The following is a 20,574-nucleotide window of genomic DNA, read 5'->3' as shown; positions in this document are numbered from 1 at the left end:
TGATGGTTTGACTAAAAACATTCGGTTAGCTTGTGTTTCGTCTAGAGATCAATCGATTTCACATTCGTATGAAGAAAAAAGGAGCCGGCAGCTTCATGGTATAGGATGTTTGTTAGGAATCAGTCAATCCTGCTAAATTTACTTCATTTCTATAAACTGCAAGAGAAACAAGAGATGATTAAACCCAAGTCTTCTTCTTCAAATGAAATATCGATGTCCTAATGCTAGTGCATCGCCGGTATTAGACAGTACAGAACATGAAATGAAAATGTCTAATTACAGTACTAGCTCATAAGCGTTTAAACTAGATTTCTGTAGCTTTTTCCATATCCTCATATGAAGAATTTAAAGAAAAAGGCTAAAATTACACGAGAGAGAACAATGATGTCGATCGTAGCCCGGATGAGTCACTCAGTAGTCTAGAGGCCCGACAGAGGTTATCCCCGAGATCAAATTTCTCGAGTCCTGTCGGCTACCATAGTCGTCACAGGTGCTGTTTGAGAGCCTCTGGATTGGCACGGAGTTCAGAAGTTCTAAACCTCGTTTGCCCATTTCCTGAACTTCTTCTGGTGAAAGTATTTTGATACACCACACACTGTTCACAAACTCCCTGGTATGCATAAAAGATTTGCATGGTTGAGCCACTAAATAATTGAAATATAAAGCATAAGCCTTAGCTGACAAACTTAGGAAAATCTACAGCATGTCCACTCCTTCAGTTCATTTTTAAAGAAAAGTTTTCAACTATATCATTAGCCATTTTCTAGGAAAGTTGGCTAAAAAAGTTTGAAGGCAGAAATCTGAATAAAACAACTATATTCTTAATTTGACATGATGTAGATATGGCCTGCGTATAAACTCAACAAGAACAATGAATAAACCGAAGGAACAAAACTTACGGCCACGGGCCATCCCCAAGGAGAAGAACGTCATTCTCCCGGTCAACGAATACAAGCTGCCAGCCTGATCTCAAAGGATCCTCCAACTCGCCTTCTAGGCTAAACATGCGAGCAAGCTCGCTGCGTAGCTCAGGATAGCTGTTGAATTTTGATATATCTAGCGACCTACTGTAGGACCCTGATTTGTGAACCTGTGAATAAAATGTATGAGCAAAGAAGGCATTAAGGATAATAACAAGGCTACATTATAGTACAATGTAAGAATGAGATGTAAACCAAACATTCTGAGAGAGAAGCAAAAGGTGACCAGAAAATCACCTTGACAAAGGTTCCGTTCGATGGGTTTACTTGGCCTACATTTTCATGAGACTGCAGAAAACCTGATTCATTGATGCAATTCGAGGATGTCATCGTTGGATTTACAGAAAAATCGGTAACAGCAGTGCTCATGTAATTGGAAGAAAAAGGTAGAGTTGTCGAAACACTATCATTGCCAACTCCCCTAAGGTTTGACATCCCATTCTGCATTAGAAGGGATGAAGAGTCTATATTCACACCAAATAAAACATGGTTCTGTGGATCCGAGCCCTCATCTCGATCAATAGAACACTCCCTTCCAGGGAAGGGTGGCAATGCAACTGTATTCTGAGAAATACTACTCTGTGATGTTCCCAAATTGTCCACTTGAGGTAGAAAATACTGAGAAGCTCCAGTAGAGAGAGGATCAATAGCAGCTCTCTTTGATGGCCAGCCTGCTGAAGGAATTATTGAACTTGTTCTTTGGATGTTAAGCAGCTGAGACGATTCGTCTTGGACAAACGACCCTGCAAGGCTATGCAATGGGGAAACAGTAGGACTAGTTACAGGGTTACCATTGGAATCAGAAAAACTTGGTTGCTGGCAAAGGGAAGGGACGGTTTGCAGGGATGGTGACTGGGATTGGGAACATGAAGCAAACTGAGATATAGCAGGAATCGTACAAGGAATCGGTTGATGATCAACCAGCGGCTGCGGCTGTGACTGCGGCTGCCGTGGTTGCTGTTGCTGTTGCTGTTGATGCTGCTGTTGTTGATTATTAAATGACTGCTGGGGCTGCAATTGTTGCTGCAGATGATGGGACTGAGTTTGCACCTGAGCCTGAGACTGAGAATGCTGCTGGTTTTCTTGAATGGATTGTAGAAACGCCTGTTGGGGTTGGGACTGATTCAACATCTGAGGCTGCATTAAGGTAGAAGACTGGCAAGGAAGACCTTGCGGGTGCTGGAATTGTAGAAGGGATGTAGGTGCGATTTTGGAATAATCGATCGCCCTCATCTCCTGAAGAGCAGCAGTAGCCATGGCTTGATACATGTCAGGTTGCATACCAATCATGGAAGTATCAAGCCTTGGCTGCATCCATGGAGAGACCCCAGTTCCCTGGAAGTTTAGACATGGGATGCCACGATCGCTATTATCTCCCCGTATCCACATGAAAGGAGAATTCATGCTGAAGTCGCTGTCCTTGATGCCTAAGAGAGAAACATGTAGAGAAGTTGGACGTGGCTGCCCAAAGTCAGGATTACACTGTCGATGCCAAAATACAATGGGAAGAACAGAAAATAAAGCCAGAACTCATAATTCATAACTAGAATATGATGTTAGAAGCAACAATATGCATTCATGATAACACAGTCCTTGGATGTAGAAGAAATGGTGGTAACTGGTGAGAGGTATACATACCGAAAGAAGGCAATGCAGTAGGCCATGGACGCTTCAGCCTAAGCGGAAACGGTGATGGATACATTGGAAATGTCGTTAATGGTTCAATTTCCCATAAGGACACTCTTGGCTGCCGCTCGCCTGCTGTTGACTCATCCCAACCAACCTGCATCAATCAGCTTATTAAAGTGATACAGCTATTCATGATCCACAGAAGAAAAGGAAGGAAAGTAGATAAGACCTCATCAGATAGAAACTTAAGCTTTACGATTCATGAAGTATGAATTATTCTCACTAACCTTGACCGATCGCCAATGTGAATTTTGCCATCTTACAGGATCTAAGTCACTAATGCCAGTGATTGTGCCCATGTAGCTGCATACGCGAAAGAAAACACAAGGAAAATACGGATAAGGCATCTAATTTCAGTTGTGGAAACCTTGGTACTCAATTAAATAAGCTCAAAGTGATTAGGTAGCGGGTGTCTTCATTGCCAAAAGCAATAACTGAGATGCAAAACTAAGTGCCGCCACAAAAAGAGCTAGAAGGCACATAAGTAGAGAAGACTATTTCACCCATCAAACTTACTAATCAAAAGATGTTTGCATAGAGAACTATAGAACTAACATTCCAAACCTACCGACGAACACTTGATTCTTCCGTTTCAAACAGCATCCTAAAGCGCATACCAACAGAAACGCGAGTATGGTAGACTGCCTTCACATATTTGGACAGTGGTATGACAAACTCTGAAGGGCTAGCCCTGATCAGAAGTCCGATTTTAGTATAAGAATCAGTATACTAACAAAACAAAACATGTAATAGTTCAAGAATACCAATTCGAGCATCCGTAAAAAATCACACCTTGGGTTAAAAAATATGGTAAACCGACTATTGGTAGCAGCTGCATGAGCTGCAGCAGCAAGAAGCCCTAAATGCATGCTATCACTTGACAAAACTGATGAAGGCATCACAGTTTGTGGTCGACTTGCACGCCTGATTCCAAGGAGTAACTGATTTTTTTCATTCCTGAAGAAACAAGGCGGATAATATTGAGGCTGTCAAACACTGACAAGCTGGATAGCCCAAAGTCAAGGTGAAATAAATACTTATGAATAATGATTATTTAGCAGATATCGTGAAGGAAACTAGATTGATTGACACTAAACGCTTGGCTGACCACTGATTTTATTGTTCCATTTTGATGCTAAGTCAATTGTTCAGGTAACAACTGACAAGAATGCTGTTGGATCACAAATATTAAACCAAGAAGAAATGAAGAGAACATGACCAATGCTCTCATCAAAATGCAACGCAAGTAGAAGTTCCAAGCAAATATGCCATGCCATGAAAATCAAGAAAAGAAAGAATTCAACCATGAGACAACTTTTAGCATACCAGATAAAAAGTACAGCATCACCAGCAACAAGTCGTTTAGCACTCACAAAAATGCTCCATCCAGTAGTTAGAAGGTGCCTTTTAGGCTGGCCTGCAAAGAGAAATTAAGAACATTGGGGATAGGGAATAATAATATGGAACTACTACATGGAAGGAGCAACTCTCAAGATTGTAATATATCACCAATGAGAGGGTTGGGGAGAGGGAGAAGCTATCCAAAAACGAACACCCACCGCGAAATATATGTCTAAATTTCCACTCATTATCATGTAGGTCCTTCGCAATTAGCTCTTGTGCTGGGGGCTGCATGGAGAAATCCTGCATCGAATGTATATTGTCAGAAAAAATCATGAACCATGATTTCCAAACGATAACGCAGACCTTTCAAGAGTACTTACCAAAGGAGGGAATACTTTTTCAGCAGCACGGCGAGGAACAGAAAAACCTCCATGGGTGCTGGTATCACTGGCTGTCAAAGTTTTGCAAAAATAATTCGTAGGCTGCCTACTTGGAGTGCCTAACTCGGCTGGAAGGTAGGCTTCCTTCAATTCTTGCTGCATAATAAATAAGTCATCAAAAAAACGTCAAAAATGGAAAACAAAATTGTGAAGGCCAACTAATCAAAATGCCAGAAAAGATAAATAATCCTACAGCACTCAAGGGCTGCAAAGTCATCTGGGCATATACTTCATCTGTCTCAGCATCTGCCTGAAGTTTCAAACACACAGAAATTAGTAAGAAGCCCAGCCTATAATAATCAAACCAAGAAGAAACGAACCATCAAGTCGTACATGCATGGTCAGGTTGTGAAGTTGACAGATTAGCTGCGGCGGTAAACTTGGGTAGTTTGGGATCTGGGCATCCACCTCTCTATTGGTAGATGCAGCGACCTACCCAGAAAATAAGTGTCGTATAAACTTTAAAACTAGAAGAGCTTAAAGATTGGATCAGTGTACTCCCAGTAGACTTCACAAATGAAGAATGCAACAATTTCAACAATCAAATGAATCCTACCAAACAACATATAGTCCCATATGCCAAGACTTTCTCAGTTTAGTTCATAAAATAACAGACGAAAGATCATATCAATTTCCAGAAGATAACAAAACAGCAGAAAGAAGATTGTCCGCTGTCAAAATCTCAACTAGACACAGAGTGTCAGCCACGAATCAGTAGCCATCATGGTTGTTAAATCTCAACAGAAAATCAAATTTTAGAGGTCAAATAGAATGAGAAATGTTTTGAACAGCCATTTAGATTAATACATGGAAATTCATGGAGTTTACCTGCTCACTATGACCTTGCGGAAAATAAACAACGCGACTGCCAACAGCCGGTAGAGAAACAAGAGGACCCGCGCACGCATGCCAAAGCTCAGAATTCAGGACCCTCCTCTCCCCTGCAAAATTTATGTCAATTTTCATGAAAAAGGCCAATGTTTCCAATAAGGAAATCCCGCGGCTGGACCACTCAATTGGAGAGAGAGAGAGAGAGACTTCATGGTTGACACAGAGATTGAAAATATAAAAACAAAACTACAAAGGCAAGAAAAGGACATAAATCTAGCATGACGCTGCAAAATCCAAGGCCGCCGGAAGAAAAGAAAAAAAAAACTAGTAGAAAACGCAAGTGTGCGCAATTGGTCCAAAAAGGAAGAAGAAAAATGTTAAGAGTATGGATCGAATTGGAAAGTGACCAAAGCAGAATCAAAGTTTGCGTACCTTCCGGAGCCTGAGGACTAAAACCAGCCGCAGAGAGCCTCATTTCCACAGAAACTTCTGAATTCGAAACCAAACAATATCCTTCAATCGAACAGATAAATCACTAATGCGGTCTCCAAGAACACATCCGTAAACTCAGAAGAATCCCCCACTTAGTTCCCACTCCACAAGTACAATATTGCTCTCCCCAAACTAAAGCGCCATTGCAATTCCAAGCTGCAACTGCCGCAAATTACACAGTATCATAAACTTTGTGGGCACTCTAGAATCCTCAACCGAAACCGGTTTCGCAACAGAACGCGGCGATTTTAGGCCTCATCCGAACTTCCACTTCTCCCCCAACACCCCACAAGACTTTACCAATCCGTAATTTATAATTTCAAGCCACAGAACCGAAACCACCCAGATTAAGCTTCCAACCCCGGCCCACGACAGGTTCTCAAACTACAAAGTTAAAGATCCACAAACGCCTGGGAGGCACCAGATCTTCAGAACTTGCGATATTCAATAGAGGGGGAAAGAAGGGCAGATCTCAAAGAAGAAGCACACAAAGAGGGAAGCAGCCTCCGTGTTCATTTCTGGTATTAACTAGGACCCATTAAGCAGAGGGATCAAAAGTGAAGAGGGGTGAGCTCCAAATCCAATGGGGTGTCTGAGGTTTGTTTGGAATAACGGAAATGGAAGGTGAGAGAGTTGGGGAGGAAGAAGAAAGCTAAGCTAATGGTTATGGGTATGCAAAGAGGAAGTAGTACTACTGTTGCTTTACCTCTGTTTCCTGTGTCTGTGAATCCCCTGTTTTTTGCTCTGCTCCAAATGTTTTCTTTCTTTCTTGTTTTAATTTTTTTCTTTATGGGTCAGGAGGACGCTTTGCTCCAATCAATCAAACGCACAACCGCCATTATTTTTCGCTGTCTTTTTCACAGCAGGGGGAAGAATGAAAAAGTAGAGAAGCACTGTAGAGCGAGCGAGTGGAAGAAAGAAGAGAGAGAGAGAGGGTTTTTATTCGGATGAGAGAGAAAATTGTGTCAGATTTTAATGGCGAGGACGATGACAACAAAAGGGGAGGCGAGAGAGGGAGAGAACCATTTTCTCTGCAGCGCCCTCCTCTCCAAATTGTAATTTTAACATCATTTTTTTTTTTACTCTCAATTTTCGTCTATAGGTTATTTTAGTCTCCATATTACAAAATCACACTTTTTTTTAGTATGAGTTTTCGAAATGAAAATGCTTGGCTACGCATGACGAGGAAGAATCTTAAGTGACATATCTAAATCGAAATATATTATCCATTCTCATTAAACTCGTCGGAGGATCTAATAAATGAGAAATACGATCATAACTTAAGTGTTATTAGCCATTGCGTAGCAAGATTTGATAACTTAAGCAACACAATCATAAATTCTATCGCACCTACATGGAAGATAAGATGCTCCTACATAATGCAATCATTAGCCTCTCTCCTACCACTTGATGAAGTTACTGTTCCACTGTAGGATCTAGCATTGTGTTTCGTACGTTTACGGTAGCCGCATCGAGTAGCTATTTTGTATGCATCTTCCAAGATGAATGCATTAGAATTTATGATCGTATTGTTAAGCTATTCAATCGTGCTACACCTGTAACCATGTGGATTAGATCGCGTTACGTAATAAGACTAATGTAAAGTGAATATCTACTTAACGAATTATATATTTCAACTCATATATGCCACGTCAGTGTAATCATTATCTTTTCTGTAAGGTACATAATGATACTATCAGTTGAAGGACCATTTAGATTTATTCTGAAAATTTAGGGATAAAATATATATATATATAGACGATTTTGAAATATATTGATCAAAGTGATTTATATGCGAAAACTCATTGACCAACAGATTACCCCTCTCTAAATTTTATTTTTGTATCATGGATGGCAGTAATGGTGAGTTTTACACGGTTAAGAATAGGGCAACTCAGCCCAAGTCCAAATTGTTGGGTTTAATGTAGGTTAAATTATAAATTTGATCCCTAAAGTTTCGGCATAGTTTTAATTTGGTTTTTGTAATTTTAAAAGTTTTATTTTCTCTCAACTTTAGACCTTGATCTAGCTAGTCAACGTAACTAATAAAATTAGCCAAATAGAAAATACAAGCTTATTGCAAGTAAAAATGTGTTAGTATAGTAACAACAAAGAGAGGTTTTTAACTAAACAAATAACAAATAATTGAAAATTTTGAACCCTAGGAATCAAGTTGAAGTTATTCTCCCATCATATAAATTAAACTGAAAATTTTAAAATCATAAAGACTAAATTGAAGTTATATCTTGATCGTGCCTGCAAAATTTGTAATATAGTATAATATCCAAATATTATTTATAATGTATTAAATTTTGATAATCTAATATCATTAAAAAATATATTTTTTTTAGTAAGGTTTGAAGTCTATGCGAGGGAGTGGATTTAGAGATCATAGTAGATGTGCAGCACAATCAAAATACACGAGTTTTTGTCCAGATCGATACAAACATAGGTTCAATATAAAACTCACCCAAACTCTCACACAAAAATGTTTGGTCTCGAAATATAGAGTTCCATAAGTTTGATCCCAAATTTTGTATTATATTTAATATAAATATAATGTCACTTATTTTCAACAGTTATTAACATGTAACTTAAAATTTAACCGAACGCCATATAGAAATTTAGTAGCAAGTTACTAAAAAAAGTAGTAGTAAGGATGACACAACACATTTTTATAGCTAAAAGAAGTAAAATAAATAATAATAATAAGATGGAAACCTTATTTTAAAAGTGAGTTTATTTATAAGAATAAAATAATAAATTTGCAGAATTGAATATGTAAAAAACAATAATAATAATAATAATAATAAATAAATAAAGAAGAACAGTCCTTTTTTGTTTATTTATTTTGATTTCGAAGTGAGAAGGGGTCATACTGCGGCGGCCAGGGACGAGAAAATGGACTGGACGGAGTAACAAATTACAAAAATAGCCCTCATAATTAAAAAATAAAAAAGAGAGAAGAGTAATTAATGTGGATGATATAATTAGATCGTGTACTATATACACTACATACTAACAAGTAACTACAGTGACAGCGGTGCTTGCAACTTGCTTCTTGCCTTCGACCCCACCACTTTTCCCTTTTTACCCCTCTCTTTTCTTATTTTTGCATTAAATTTTAAATTTAGTTTCGTATTTACAAGTCTCTATACCTTTTTTCAATACATCCTCGAACTCTCGTTTTTGTGTTTAATAAGTTAATCTTATCATTCAATTTTTATGTCATTACCTTCTTAAAATCAACTTGTCATACGATCTTTAAATAATTTGGTTAGTGCATCATGTAAGCGTTAAATTGGTAAAATTAAGGACGAGAATTTATTAAACTCCCGATGGATGGTTTAGTTATAATTGATTTTGATTTGATGGTGCCTTCTCTTTGTTAAAAGAGTCAAAATGGTTTTCTTATGCAAATTTGATAGTGTGTTATATTTTATTTTTAATTGTCCCCACATCTATCTAAATTCAATGTGCGGTGTAAATAATTAAAATAAAGGAAAAATAAATTAATCATTTAATCTCATTGGATTAGGTGTGGAAATTGGGTTGCAACGGAATCAACATCCACTACAATTGAATTAGTTATGCTTTAATTCAAAAAAATTAAAAACATTTTGTATAATTATGTCATGTTATTATCTCATAAAAATTATATATAATTCCATGAACAAGTATAAATTTCACTATTTTTCTACCCCTATTGCTATATAATTTAATTTTGTTTTTGTGGTTTTAATGTCAAAGTAGTTAAATTATAAATTTGAGTTTGGTATAAGTAAACATTTCGCCTATTATTCTTTGAACTTTGAAGAAGTTTCAACTACGTTTATAGATTTTGGATCATGTATATTTCTATTTGATCCTTCAAATTAGTTGACATTAAAAAAAATTAATAACTTGTCGATTCTTAAAATATTATCACTAAACCTAACCATGTAGGATATATTATATAAATTTTTTTAATTGTTATATCATTTTTTCATGAGACTAATAAATCGGAAAATAATTTGAGGTTACCATTTTAAACTAATGTATTAAGGTTATTTTAATAATTTTTCAAGTTAGATCCGGTATTTGGAATATTGAAAGCCAATTATTTCAGGTGGGTTGATTAGATTTCCTGTGATATTTGTAAATAAAATATAATTAAATAATTTGAGATGGCATAATGGAACTATTTATTTTATAAATTGAGATCGCATGTTATTATTATTATTTTTCAATTGAATTTTCAATTTGATATGTCTGATCCATCTTGAATTTGAATTATAAACTTCTTCAGAAACATTTTAATTGTAAAGGCAAGACATTGTTTTATCTGTTAAATTGACGTATTTTGATTTTTTACTGTGAACTATTAAAAGAATCAATCATTTTCACCGTTTAAATTGGGAATGTATATGAGAGGGTAAAAACCTCATAACACTCACTACATTTCAAATGGAAATCAAATGCTGCACAAAATTAAATCTAGTCAATAACACAAAATTAATTCTTAAATAAATATCTCAAAATTCATAAATTTCAACAAAAATCCAACTTTAAATGTTGTTGTTCTCTACCACTTGGAGTATGCTCATACTCAGGTTGGACGATTAAAATTTGTAATCAACAATTTTTATTCCTTTTTTTTTTTTTGTTGTTAATATAATTTTATTATTGTTGTTTTTTAGTACTAATGTGAATTACTTGGGAGTATAGTAATGATGTACAACATCGATTTAGTTCAATAAAGGTGGGGTGAGAGATTAATTTTCAACCTAGAAAAATACCAGACCAGACGTCTTATCCATAGAACTATACTTGGATTCGATTGACGCATAATTACTGTTTACTACTTTTATTACTATAAATTGTTTGATTCATATTCTTAATACAAGTAATCCACGTGGATATGGATTTGAAGTGGATTTCAATATTAGATAATTTATTAGATAACTAAACCATTGTCATTTTCATTAAAATTTATTTCATCTAACTAGTCGTACTTTTACCACTTTGAAATATCTAAATAAAGGATGACATATTTAGACGTAAAATTGTATATTCCTTATATTTAATAATTAACATAGGAGGGATGCTATTGATTCCACATAAACTAGAAAAGGAGTGGGCTCATAATACAATGAGTTTAGGTTTGAAAAGTAGTCTAAGGAATGGGCGTTGGAAATGAAATTTCAATGATTCACATGCAAAATAATTCATGGTCTTGGTAGATTCCAAATGCAAAAATGGTTAAATAGGTCGGATGGAATAAATTTGTCGTTTCGTCTCGAACTACTTTCGAAAAGATTAACTTTTCTACATTTTCGTATATATATAATATAGAAATTAGTGAACACGTCTAATACCTCCAATACTAGCTTACTAAATTCCGAACTATATTATAATCTAATAATCATTCATAAGATCTTAAAACAAGTTAATAAAACACAGTCCAAATCAATTAAGTTACTATTGGAAATCAAATTCAAGTGTTGACGAATGTTGTTAAGTTTGATTAAACTTGATCCATTTAAATATCGAGACTTAGAATTTAGTTTATAAAATATAATCCGATACGAGAAAAAGACAGGAAGTTGCATTATTATTCTCCCTTTATAAGTGTACCAATGCATTTGGGAGGCCCCTATTGAGTTATTGCATATTGGGGCCTTGTGGTGTCTACCTCATACAAATCAAAGTACTATATCTCTCTTAATAGGACCAATGGACCCATATGATGACATAACATTTTAATAATTAAGTCCTCCTTCAATTTCTTTTTTCTTTTTTCTATTTTTTGTGCCCTTCGTTCCCACCAATCAAAAACTCTTCTTTATAAATGTGTCATTGTTTTGTTACCTAATTCTTGGAAATATTTGAAGTGGTATCTCTTTTTTTTTTTATATATAACTTTTACTGATGGGTTGATAATTATTATGTTTTTAGTTCATAAACTTATTTACTATATATTTATATTTTTGTTTTTTTAATCTTAGTAAAAGATTTTAAAAAAATTCTTGAAATCAAGTGAAAAATAAAATGAAGTTAAAAACAAAATCATCAATATATTGGTTATCCAATTTATTATTGCAATTGTATGAATGGGATATTATAGCAAGGTTCTGTTTAAGAACTAAAAAGAGCTATTTTCAATCATTTATTTGGACAAAAAAAATGTCTAGTTTGGAAGTAACTACTAAATAAAGAAGATATAATTTTTGGGAAAAAATATTTTTTAGTTCAAACATCTTAATGGAAAATGTATGCTTTAAAAATTTTTGAACCGGATTGAACAAATAAAAAATAAAAATAAAATAAAAACCAAATGGTAGGAAGAAACATTAAATTCCAAGTTAGAGTTTCAGTCAGAGAATTTTATTCATCCAGTCAAACCTAGAAACTAAAATAAATTTGCTTTTAATTGATCGAGTTTTTTTTTAATTTCATATAAATATTTAAATTAAACGTTTATTGAAATCTAAAAATAGTTAAGTGTTTATCAAATACAAATATTACTTTTATTTTTACCCCTTTTCATTTTTGTGTTTTGAGAAATTGACTTTTCAAAAGAATATCTTACTACATGAGTTTTTCCATTTTCTAAATATGACTTCTAATTTTTTTTTTCAAAGAAACTAAATATTGGAAAATTTTAATTCATGTATCTGTCTTCTAGATGGATTGTTTCAGAGAAACAAACTTCATATATGTACAAAGTGATATTCACAAGTGTCTGTCATTTAATCATACCATTGTATATTTAAAAAATAGATTCCTAAGATACTTTTATTTGCAAGATAGGGAAAATATATCATTCTACTAAAATTCAATTACATGAATATATATTTTAAAATATAGTGGAAGGTATGAAGTTTTATTTAAAATAGCCGTAAAAATTAAAATCAAACTCAAATAAGTTAAAACTTATTGAAAAAAAGGTCAAATTTGTTTGAAAAAAAATGAAAATTATAATATTTTTTAAAATACATATTAAATTTATAATATGAAGTAGAACTTTTCTAAATATTTAGTACATAAAATTATATCATTAACTCTAATTTTATATATATATATATATATATTATTAACTCCAATTGAATTAGAAATTAATATTTTTTTTAGGTCATTAGTTCGAATTTTCTCTCCTTAAATTATAATATAATACTAAGAAAAATATTCTCTGTATATTACCTTTACTAATTACGTTAAAACTAAAACTAATAGATAGAAAGAGTATGATTTGCAAATTTGATACAAAAATATTTTGATATATTTAAAAATTATGAAAATAAATTCTTTGAGTAAGATTGTAATGAGTCCGGAGTAAACTTGTTTGAGTTTGGATAGTGTTATTTTATTTTGATTCCTACACTTTATCGTCACTTTTCTTATATGCTAATTAAAGTTTCAATATTTTTAACATTAGTATATAAATTTTACATTTTCAAAAAACTATCATAATCATCCCTGTCAACTTTTTATCACTCATTTAACCAAAATTTAGATTCCTTAAAAAACTCCATGCTTGTTAGTTGTAACCATTATATTTGAGTTCTACTTGGTCACTTAAAAGGGGATCTATTTAATTAGGTAAATAAATAAAAATACATCCAACATAATGTTAGACAAAATGTTTAAAAGTTAAAAAGAACTAAAACAAAGACAACTCTAATGATAATTCAACTGCTTAAGCAACATTTTAACTTCAAATTTGCATCCCTCTTTTAAATTGTGATATCAAAAAGAAAAAAAAATCAATATGAAGAAGAATAATAAATTCAACATTTCTATTGTTTTAGGAAATAAAGAAAGGGCGAACATAAGTAGGTTATACGAATATTTAGTTATAACAACAACGATAATATATGTCTTTTTCTAATAAAACCACAACAACAATATTAATGATAATAATAAGAAGGTTAAATATATATTTTAGTCCCTAATATTTAAAATTTTTTCAATCAATCTTAATGATTTAAAAATTTTTAATTTAATAATTCATTATTAGTAAATATCAAAATTGATTGATAACCAACAATACTCCACGAAGTTGTGAAAATGTAGAGGACGAAAAAGATTATTTGAGAGAAAAATTTCTAGTTCTCCTCAAAATGCTGACTGAATTTTCAAATTTGATTAGATTTTTTTTTTCTCCTCTAAATTTCTATCAATTTATTAAATATTATGCTATATTAATTTATCATGCAGGACTAAATTAACATATATTTTGTACTAAATTAACATATATATTTTACAATAATGTGTTAGAAAATGGAATTAATGGAGGGAGGGGAGGGTGAAATGAGAAATGATGAGGTAAAGAGAGGTGGGTCCCAAAGGAGTTATGATGGGACCTGACGTGAACCACTATTGCTTCTTCTATTGGTCGTTTTCAACCGTACGGTGTGGAGCCACCACACCCTACAATTGCCCCCACGCCTTTGCTCTGCCAATGCCACCATTCCAATTTTCACACCCACCAAATTAACTCTACGATGGTGGATTCGTACCTTCAATATTTTGATCGGAATTACGAGGAAAAAAAATATATGATTTTACGTTTGATGAGTTATTCCGTGTCCTTGTAAGTTGGACGGATTTTAAATTTATGCAAAAATATGTCTATTTGATTAAATTTATACCTAGTTTAGTGGATATCTATTAATTTTAATAGGTGATGAATTTGATGGTTATTATTATTATTATTTTTGAAACTTCCTGAGTGAAAGTTCATCTCAAGAATGTTGCTCTTTGTTGAAATCATTTTTTAGAGAATGGAAAAAAATAATAATAATCATCATTAACGGAGATCACGTCGTTACCCAACTTCAAGCAATGGAGCTAGTTGTCAACCACTTGAGTTTGCAAATAATAATAACAATAAAATAATTATTATTATATGTATATATGGGTTTGAAAAACATTTTTAGGTAACTATTTAATAAAAATTGGATAATTGCATGTATTATCTGAATTATATTTGTTAAGGAAAAAGATCCCAACTATGAGTTTGAGTACAATTGCAAAGTTGGAAGATTGAACAATAGACTATGAATATGATAATGAATATCTTATAAATTATGTTTTTTTTTTTATCAAAGAAATACTATACTAAAGAGAAACATGACCGCTAAAGGTTACATTAGAAGAGTGGTGACCACGCACCACAATTAAAATCCACGAAGGAAACAATTATCCCATATGACAGAGAAACAATCAATAATGACATATTTGGCCAATAAAACAACTTGTTTATTCAAAGAACTAAAAACATAAAAAAAATTTAGTCCAATATACACTTTCTCCAAAGTCACAACATTCTCAACCTCATTCAATGATGTCGTGGGAGACCCTTCAAATAATAGAAAAATCTTGTCAATTGTGGCATATCTATTTAAGATTGGAAGGAAGATAATTGCATCCAATATTGCCTCATTCTCTACAGGTAAGTAAGAATTAGACAAATTCTCCCAATCATGCAGGTGGTACAACAAACCATCCTGTCAACTTTACAACAACCTGACTCAATTTTTCATTACAATTATTTACACCATAATTAATATAGAATAAAATTTAAAAACAATGGACAAAATTTACCACCACGAGTTATCTTAGAGAACTAGATTCAAAATTTACAGTGTTGGTGGTCACATATATAAGGTATTAAAATTTGACAAGTTTTTTTGACAACCAAATATTTGTAGGATCATGCAATTGCACCGTAAAATTAGACGAAGAATGCACGGATGGACCTAAGTAAGACGTAAGGAAAATGTAGTTTATTTTGATGATAAATATACATAATATCCATGGAAAAAGTAGCCTCCATATCAAAAGCTCACAAAAAGCAATTCATTGATTACGCCCATGTGAATGGGAGAGAAAAAACAGACGGCCTCAAAATCTTAAAGAAGGGAATCGCACACTTGCAAAATTTTCCCTCTTGGAAAGTTGGCCCTAAGCCTCTAGCACATGTTTCTTTATCATCTTCCCTCTTCTTCAACCAAAACCTTTCATTTTCAACTCACAAATCAAGTTGCCATCAGGAATTTTTTGGTTGCTTTCCAATTCTCTTGTCTTGTGCAATTTTGGAAACATGTAGCTCTCCTAAACCAAACAATTTTTGTTCTCTTAGTATCCTATTAAATCGAACTTAATTATACTTCTTTTAAGGTCTTGAATTTTAACGATTATTACGTTTTGATGTTATAGGCGGAAGACATGTCTATCATTCCATCTACGACGATATTGAGGTATCCACTAGTCTAGCTCTCGTGTGTACTATTATGCAAATAACTTAAAATTAAATATTATTGGCGATTTATAGTGACATGATAACGATTTGACTGAATTTGATATAGATATCGATACGTGCAATTTTGAGAGTGAAGCTTCTTTGCACCATATTTCCATATAAAGAATTCAATTGTCGAATTGGGATTAGCTTAAGGCAAAAACTGATCGACATCTTATAAAATCATAAAATACATTTCAAAAGGTTTATGACATGGAACCAGAAGAATATTTATAGATTAATATAATGATTAAAATTTTTTACCAACTAACATAACTCATGAATGAAGCAATCTTACTGCTTCTTTGGAGGTCCAATCTCATCCCTACATTTGTTATATTAAAAAAAGTTGTTGTTCTGACTAGTGCAGGTCGTCCAACCCGAACGACAGACCCAAACTTGACTATTCTTGGCAGATAAATTGGAGCCAACCAACCCTAAGCCTAGCACAAGCCTACTAACCAGCATTCACGAACCCAAGCCTAGGCACCCCTAGGCAAAACAACATAAGCCGACCGACTTCGATCGACCATCCCAGACTTGACCAGCTCGGGCTCGAGCAAACCCATTGTCAACCAGCCCGGGCCAACAAGCACTAGCCTGATGACTCAAGGACTGTCATCCCTAGAAAAAAAATCAGCGTGGACTGAAGGTTGAGGACCTTAAGACGACCATCCCGAGTTGACCACTGCGAGACAAACAAATTTTGGGGTGAATATAAAAAAAAAGGTTATAAAACTATTTTATCTCTTAATTTTATGTTTATTTTATTATAATATTTTTCAATGTTGTTTCCTCTCCATTTATAATATTTTTCGGTTTCAATTGTTATATTTTAATCACTAAAGTTAGTATAACATAATAGTTTAATTATTATCTAATCTTTGGTTAATTACTTTATAAAAAATTGATTTTTTTTCATAATTTGAAACGATGTAAATTTAAACACTTTTGAAAGGAAAGTATCTTCTAAAAAATACATCACGTAAAACTTTCTATCTATTAAAATAAACGTTTTTGTTTTTGAAAAAATAATGATAATAATCTTTTTTTACGTAAAATTCAGAGGTCAAACTATATGAAAATAGAATAAATTGAACCAAAGAATTAATTGGAAAAGATTAAAGATGAAATTTGGGGTTATGGACCCCTTAGGTTTTTGTTGGATAAAGTATCGCATTCCTATTAAATGAAAAATGGGTCAATCTTATTTTACAAATATCAAGATTCAATGGTGTGCTGTGCTGCAACTTAGCTGGATTCCATTTTTATACCTCTTATCTTAGTGGGTCCTCTATATTTTAATTTCCCATCTCACTCAATTCCATCTTTCTTACTTAATTTCATTAGAGTGCTATAAACTTAGATTTATTACTTTTTTATCATTTTAAGAATTTCCGCCTTATTTTAGAGAGCTAGTCACCCATGTTGGTAAGAAATCTAAAAGTAGCGAGATGAGCTCGACGCTCAAATCACTTGTAAGTCTAAATCTCAAAGTCAGTATCAAATAGAATTGCATACTTTCTTGGGTGAAATAAGGACATGTTCATAGGGATTCGGATGAGGATTCTCAGTGTGAGAATCACGGTGATATCGCGATGCAATCGACCTCGCTTAAATTGTAGGAGGGGACGCTTTGGCCCAGAGCTCGAGCTCACCAAATTGCATGACCCTCTTGCTATTCTAGCTGAGTTTAGGTTGCCGACCTCCACAGGTCGGTGACCCATGGCCCACGTGGTATTCCTCGATTTTCCTCCGAACAATCCATTTTAAATCAACCTAATTTATTCATATGTAAACAAAATTCCAATCAATTATCAAATGAAGAGTAGCGTTTTAGAATAAAAATGGAAGGAAATTGATCAAGGAAATGAGAGAATATGATTTGGTTTCATTAGATCTTTGGAAAGGAAAAGTGGGGGAAGGGGGAGAGGAATGTCACCCTCAAGAATTTAACACCGACCATGGAAATTGCTGTAAATTACAGAGAAGCTATGGTCAAAAAGGTTACTTCAAATTATTGAGATAGAGAGAGAAAGATGATGATGGGTGGTGGGAGTGGAAGAACTTGGAAGATAAGGCCATTTAAAAGAGGAAAATTTCTCTCTCTTGGGGTCATGTCAAATTTTAAGAAATGGGTTTTCTTTTTTTAATAAATTTAAATTCGGCTCAAAACTTTCATATCTATGCAAATTTTGGTAAAAGCTTTCAAAGATAGACCCACCAAAATACATTTAAATCTAAAAATTCAAAGAATGTATTTTAAATTTTATTTAAGAATATAATATATCTTAATAATATTAGAATATTAGTCGACTTTTCGATATTTTTTCTTTTATATTTTCATGAGTTTGATATCCGATAAATTGATATCAAATTTTCATGAACTGAAATAGATTGAGCCACCGAGATCAAATCGTCCCAATTGTATAGTCGAACCAAATCAAATTCAAGCCAACATAAATCTGGTGGAACCAATTCGCCTGGTCCAATCCAAGAAGACTCCCTTTATAAATAGGAAGAAAAATCCAACACGCGAGCCGCGAGGTACACTCTTATCACCCTAACAACTGAACTTTTGCAGTATCGAAATATGTCGGGTTTAACACGATATCAATATACAGGTATTTGTCAAAACTTTCATCTATAAAATATATGTCTAAATTTTTGCATCAATAATATCTATATTTTATTTATATTTGTATTCACATATCATAAAATTGAGATTTCCCTGACGTTAAAATCGTGGTTAAGGTAATGATTTTGGTAAGTTTAGAAAGAGAGAAAAGTGGCGGTCAAGAAAAGCAACGGGGGAGGGGTTCAGATTTGTGGGTCCCACGAAATTTCCCTTACTGTATTTCATCGCTCTTCCCTTTTTGACGGAGTTGAGAGTGACTTTCAAGAAAATGACTCTTTTATTTATTTATTAGTTATTTTATTATTATTATTTCCTCTTTCTTTTCTTTTTATTCTATTCCTATTGCGAAATAGTGTGTGATTGTGAAACAATTTAATTTAGATAATAAAAATACTCATATTTGATTTATCTAAATAAACCACCCATCTAAAATTACAACGAAATTTTAACCTTCTTCTTGTTTCATTATTCAAATTTGATGTATACTTCTAATTTTAATTTCTCATCTATTACTATTGATATGATATTTGCGATCTTCTTTCTTATTTGCATCATTTTTACTCAATAACATATAAAGCAATGTTTTTTTTTTATCAAACATATCAATATTATTATTGAACGTGAATCATGAACCATGAGAGGTTGTAATTTGTTCTTAGTTTCATGTTTTTATGATTTTGAAAATGTTATTATGATACACTATTTCAATTGAAATGATGAGAAGTATATTTGACTTTTTAAAAGATGGAAGAGAAGAAATATTAAAATGTTTTTTAACCTAAAGTAAATTGAACATGAGGGAGAGAGAGTTTTTTTTTTTAGTAAATGTTGGGGAGAAGATTCGAACTCACAACTTCTTGGTTGGAGGTATATATGTCAATTACCGCTGAGTTATGCTCGCTTTGACCACGAGGAAAAGAGAGTTATTACAGTACAAAATAAAAAAAGCTCTAGTTTACCACATAAATAAGGAACAGACGAAATTAAATATATATATATATATATATATATTAATAATATACGAGAGTGTGAGGTTAAATGATTGGAATTTCAATTGATGAGTATTACGGGTAAATAAAGCTCTAATCTATGAATGAACCACACAAAATTCATAAAGGACAAGACGAGTGTAATAATATTGGTCATGCACCATGAATCAAGATATATTTAATGATCTTTTAAATGGAAAAGTTCCAAAAGAAATGTTAATTAAAGTATGTATAGATTTTACAAAAAAAAAAAATGCGATGAAACAAAGCCTTTATGGCCCGTTTGATAATTATTTTATTTATTATTTATTTTGTTTTGAAAAATTAAGTTTAGGAACATCATAACTTTCACATATTTGTTTTTTTTTTTTGTTATATGATTTTTAAGTATGTTTTCAAAATTTAAGCTAAATTTGAAAACCTAAAAGAAAGTAATTTTTAAAAATTTGTTTTGTTTTTGAAATTTTGTTAAAATTCAAATGTGTTTTTAAGAAAGATTAATGAGACAAGAAAGAAATTATAAGGAATCAAGTATCATTTTAAAACATAGAAAACTAAATGCAAGATAATTATCAAACATAACTTTAATTTTTAGATTTCTATTTTTGAAAATTAAACATTCCACCCACCGTTTCTTTACTTAAATTTTCATTAAAAGAACATATATTTAAAAAATTTAACTAAATTTCAAAAACAAAATTAGAAACAAGCTTATTTAAAAAAAATGGAAAACGCAAAAGAAAAAATTATTATCAACGTAATTCTATTATAATTAAAATTAAAAAAGGTTCTCCAAATGTTTAATAAGAGGGCCATAAATGGAGTCTAGTTTTTACCAAAATTGGAAGGAGTTAGTAATATTGAAAATGGAGGACATATAATAAAA

General features: G+C 32.7%; 1 protein-coding gene across 2 annotated transcripts; it reads right to left on the bottom strand.

Moving 5' to 3' along the window:
* Positions 1-175: 175 nt before the first annotated feature.
* On the bottom strand, positions 176-6,737 carry LOC111010758 (auxin response factor 6). 2 transcript variants are annotated; one of them, XM_088121540.1, is made up of 14 exons: positions 5,717-6,737; positions 5,282-5,394; positions 4,787-4,885; positions 4,647-4,703; positions 4,394-4,549; positions 4,229-4,313; positions 3,996-4,086; positions 3,462-3,626; positions 3,238-3,360; positions 2,897-2,972; positions 2,619-2,763; positions 1,218-2,407; positions 900-1,090; positions 176-610 (listed from the first exon to the last, which is right to left on the bottom strand). In XM_088121540.1, the coding sequence occupies exons 1-14, from the start codon at positions 5,757-5,759 to the stop codon at positions 412-414; spliced, it is 2,733 nt and encodes a 910-aa protein (XP_087977666.1). In that variant the 5' UTR covers positions 5,760-6,737; the 3' UTR covers positions 176-411. The 2 variants fall into 2 exon arrangements, with proteins under 2 accessions (XP_087977666.1, XP_087977667.1); XM_088121541.1 differs by lacking the exons at positions 5,282-5,394; positions 5,717-6,737 and having other exon boundaries at positions 4,774-4,885.
* Positions 6,738-20,574: the final 13,837 nt, after the last annotated feature.

The sequence above is a fragment of the Momordica charantia genome (assembly GCF_013281855.1).
Source record: "Momordica charantia cultivar OHB3-1 chromosome 3 unlocalized genomic scaffold, Mcharantia_2.0 BLBB01000003.1, whole genome shotgun sequence".
Classification (NCBI taxonomy): Eukaryota; Viridiplantae; Streptophyta; class Magnoliopsida; order Cucurbitales; family Cucurbitaceae; genus Momordica; species Momordica charantia.
Note: the sequence above shows the minus strand (reverse complement) of the source record. Positions and strands in the feature narration are given on the sequence as shown.

Bases quoted from the DNA above. Each gene is read 5' to 3' on its own strand.
- LOC111010758 (XM_088121540.1), bottom strand. From the start codon at position 5,759: ATGAGGCTCTCTGCGGCTGGTTTTAGTCCTCAGGCTCCGGAAG. The intron at 5,395-5,716 runs GTACGCAAACTT...TAAATTTTGCAG, and splicing joins TAGTCCTCAGGCTCCGGAAG to GGGAGAGGAGGGTCCTGAAT. The intron at 1,091-1,217 runs GTGATTTTCTGG...TTTTATTCACAG, and splicing joins CGAACGGAACCTTTGTCAAG to GTTCACAAATCAGGGTCCTA.